Source organism: Cynoglossus semilaevis, chromosome 10 (assembly GCF_000523025.1).
Source record: "Cynoglossus semilaevis isolate Cse_v1.0 chromosome 10, Cse_v1.0, whole genome shotgun sequence".
Lineage (NCBI taxonomy): Eukaryota > Metazoa > Chordata > Actinopteri > Pleuronectiformes > Cynoglossidae > Cynoglossus > Cynoglossus semilaevis.
Window position 1 is genome coordinate 20,333,413 of NC_024316.1, and position 4,116 is coordinate 20,337,528.

Here is a 4,116-nt window from a genome sequence, read left to right on the forward strand (position 1 = left end):
CCCTCTCACCCCCCCCCCACATCAGCATGACCTTCATCCACCAAAGCCATTGTGTAAAAATACCAGCGCTGAGAGCGTTGGGTCGCTGAGGATGTTCGAAGTGTAAATATGTGGGTCGCGGGTGTAAAGTAGTCCACTCAGTGGGAGGAGCTGTAAAGGGACCAAACGGCTTTGAAGAATCCTTATGTAATATGTATATGATCAGTACTCAGTACTCAGTACTTCTGGTGTCTACGTGTAGTATGACCAGGGTGTAGATATGCAGTACGGCTCAGCGCAGCGACGGATGATACCGGAACAAATCCACGGTCTGCTCTCAGTTTGACATTTGTTGTAGAAATGTAAAAACAAACAAACAGAGACTGGTGGAAAGATTCATGTCACACACACACACACACACACACACACACACATATCCTGCTGCGAGCTGTGGCCTGAGACCCATTGGATGAAAAAAGACAGGAAATGACATCATTCATATCTGCATTTGTACAGTACGTAGTGAGTCAGTACGACCCCAGTTATTGTAAAACTACAACTGTGACCATGTTGAGACGCAGAAATAAACAAATATATGACTTATGGTACACCTGTGTGTGTGTTGTCTTCTCATGAAGTGTGTGTGTGTGTGTCCTCCGAGGCGTCAACCTGAGCCTGAAGCTGTGATGTCACAGTCGACCTCAGGGGTTAATCTTTCCTTCAAAAACGTCTTCATGATGTCACTTCCTGTCGACACCCACTGCCTCCTGTGTTTAGCCTGTGTATATATAAAACAGAGTCTTCTTCTGTGGTGGGGAGTCAGCCCTCAGATGACTGCAGCGCCCCCTGTGATGTGACAGTGGTTAAGACACTTCAGGTAAATTCTGTTTTTCTTCATCCTGCTGTGACATATCCATCATGTTATATTTTTTATATCACTATTATATTAGTTTCAACATATTGAAACTAATATGTACTAATATATGCTGTACTTCAATCGTCGACACGTGGCGTTTGTCTTAATTTTAGTAAAAATACATTTAATTTCACAGTGAAAAATTAAATACTGTATGCTGTACTTCAATCGTCCACACGTGGCGTTTGTCTTAATTTTGTTAAAGTAAAAAATAAATTTAATTTCACAGTGAAAAATTAAATAATAACTTGTTATAATCCTTCTTCCAGGCTCAAACCCTATTTTGTACGTGTCGCAGCATAACCACCAGAGGGCGTTGGATAAATTCCAAACGAAAACTGCCCCGCTGCACCACCTATAGGTAAAAATAATTGCTGCACCACACTTTCTCACATACATTAAGATTTCTGTTATTTATTTTCCCGTGTTTAAATCAGTCTGACTGTGTGTTGTTTTTTTTTGTTTGTTATTTTAACTGTGTTTATTAGTGTTAACTATTTTATACTAACTTTAATTTTTTCTTTATTACTGTTAACTATTTTATACTAACTTTAATTAAAGTAATAGTAGTTGAAACACTAACGAACTCCTTCTGTCACCGTATAATAATAACATATTAAAGTATAAACCACGACGTGTCTTATATTGGACGACGATCTTGTTTTTAGCCTCGTTAGCTCACGGCGGGCTACATGGCTGCTTACGTCATCCATTCTAGAAAGTACTTCAGTCCCGCTGTGATCACATGTGTGTTAATGTAAATGTCCACGTCCAGGTCTGTGGCCTCAGCACTGAGGTGGATAAACGGTTCTCACAGATACGTCCTTATCTCCTCACAGCACATGGACGCCCTTCACATGAACGCGCCCCAGCTGCGCGGCTCCACCGGGGGTTTCTGTCAGACTGACGTGGTTCGGTTCCGGCTGTGATGATTCTGACAGAACCCGACAACAATGGGTAAAACCGAGGAGAACTTTGTGAATGACAGCGGCTTTAGAAACGTACCAGTTGGAGTTACTTTAAAAGGTTGGTTTTGTTTGTTTGTTTGTTTGTTTGTTTGTTGTTTGTTGTTTTGCACCTGTTTTAAACCGATATTTGTTTTCAGACTTGTTCCCGTCATATCTTAGATGTGATTATATTTTTTATCTGACGATACATTGGAATAAATCCGGATTTTTATTTAAGATGCACCTCAACTAATTCTAGTATTTGTATCGAAGCCGATACGTCATTCTAATGTTCGATAATCGTACTCGACAACAGTTTTCTTTTCTTCAACCAGCTGCGCATTGGTCAGGTTTTTTATGGTCAGTGCGTCACTGTCCTCGTGGTACTTTATTGAAGTTGGTCAACGATGACGGCGGTTTTAAATAAAACGATTTATCGTCATATTATCAACGGTAACCTGTCACTAATGTAACCATAACTTTCCAAACTGAATCAACTAGTACTCTGTCTGGGCAAGTACACAAATTAAAATATTTGTCTTGGTATCGGTGTGTAATAAAACCTCCTTCTCCTACAGGATGCCCCCTGGTGGAGGCCTAGCTGTCCTCCTCCTCCTCCTCCTCCTCCTCTTCCTCCTCCGGTCCACAGCCCAACCAGCTGCTCCTGGGTGCCTGTTTTCCGTCCTCTCCACAGAACTCCGAGTGAACTGCAGTTCTCTGGACCTGGTGGAACTTCCTGTCCTTCCTCCTGAAACCACTGAGCTCCACCTCCACAACAACCGCCTCACCACCGTGTCTCCGGGCCGGTTTGACAGACTGCTGGGTCTGAAGACCGTCTCCCTGCACGGGAACATCTTCCACTGCGACTGTCAGATCCAGTACCTGAGGAACTGGCTGCTGAAGAACCCACGGGCCGTGGTGGAGGAGCCCGTGTGTACCAGTCCCAGCTCTGTGGCCCACACCTCCATCAGTGCACTGACCGATGACTACTTCAGCTCCTGCGGCCCACCGGGGTGTTCCGGTGGAGCCGTCGGTGCCGTGACGGCCGTGGTTCTGGCCTGTGTCCTGGTTCTGCTGCTGTGGAGCCTGAGATTGGCCAGAACCTCCAGCTTCACTCTGTTCATCCACGGCAGACACTCGGGGTTCGAGGCCCGCTCTCTGCCCTCGCTGAGGCCCAAACACAGGAAGAGACTGAACACCACGGTGTCAGAGGTCACTCTGGACCGGAGCCTGGACCCGGAGTCTTCCAGTGGAGCAGAGGACCTGCAGAGACCACTTCTCAACATGGAGCTCCTGCCTCAGGTGTTGGACGTGTTACACAGGAAACACGACATAAAGATAAAGGAGGTCTGAGAGGAAGAACCGGACCAGACGGACTCCACATCCGACAGGTGGAACCTGGAGATCATCAGGATCATCACGAGTCCAGGACCAGAACCTGGGCTTCATCTCCACGGACTAACGGACGCCTTTAGATTTCAACTCTCTGTCTAGAGCAGTGGTCCCCAACCCCTGGGCTGTGGACCGGCACTGGTCCGGGGGTCAACTGGTACCAGTTTTGAACTTGGCCACTTGGAGACCAAGAGTTCTGCATTAAAAGATGAGCGCGATGTTATGATAAGTTGGCTAAATGTTGAATGTTAGATTTAGAAAATACCAGCTTTTATGACCATTGTATCATTTTATTAAAGGCCAGTCCGTAAAAAAAAAAAAAATTCAAACATTTAACCGCAAAACCTCTTCATACTCAGACGCCGCTTCTTTAACAGAGGATTTGTATTTATTGTTGTTTTTTTTCTTGTATGTAAATAAAGGATAAGTTTACAGTAAATGGACGGTGACATCATAGTAACAGCTCTCTCTGCTGCTGTATCAACGGCAGTCAAACAGTGGGACAGGACAATATTATTGCACATGAAACGGTTCTTGTTACAGTAACGGGTCGGTTCTTACAGTACGTCGATGCATAGGTTCTCAGGTAGTGAAGGTGAGAAGTCCAACTGGGACAAACGGAAGGAATAAAAGAGTTTTTGTTCAAAACACAGGCCGACTTCAGGCTTTGATCAAACGTAAAACACGTCTAAAAATATAAGCAGTGAAGGAAATACTTTAAAATATGCAGTATTCTGGATGGAAAAAACTATCACAAAAACAGTACCACGGACCAGCAGTCGGTGAGAGGTTTGTGTTTCAGTGTTGAGGGTGACCGTCGGTACCTGTGACCGACGGTACCTGGGACCGACTGGCCGTCTACGGCCGCCGGGGAAAACTGGT

General features: G+C 45.0%; 2 protein-coding genes across 2 annotated transcripts in view; one reads left to right on the forward strand and one right to left on the reverse strand.

The window, feature by feature from the left end:
- The first annotated feature begins 1,687 nt into the window (after window positions 1–1,687).
- On the forward strand, window positions 1,688–3,673 carry gp9 (glycoprotein IX platelet). The gene is made up of 2 exons (XM_008319453.3): window positions 1,688–1,921; window positions 2,421–3,673. Exon 2 carries the CDS (start codon window positions 2,422–2,424, stop codon window positions 3,193–3,195), a length of 774 nt encoding a protein of 257 aa, XP_008317675.1. The 5' UTR covers window positions 1,688–1,921; window position 2,421; the 3' UTR covers window positions 3,196–3,673.
- The window catches only part of LOC103385530 (haloacid dehalogenase-like hydrolase domain-containing 5), a 4,989-nt gene continuing 4,284 nt past the window's right edge, over window positions 3,412–4,116 (reverse strand). Inside the window, exon 10 of the mRNA XM_017036308.2 lies at window positions 3,412–4,074. The gene's annotated coding sequence lies outside the window, so the exon portion shown is untranslated. The remainder of the gene's footprint in view (window positions 4,075–4,116) is intronic.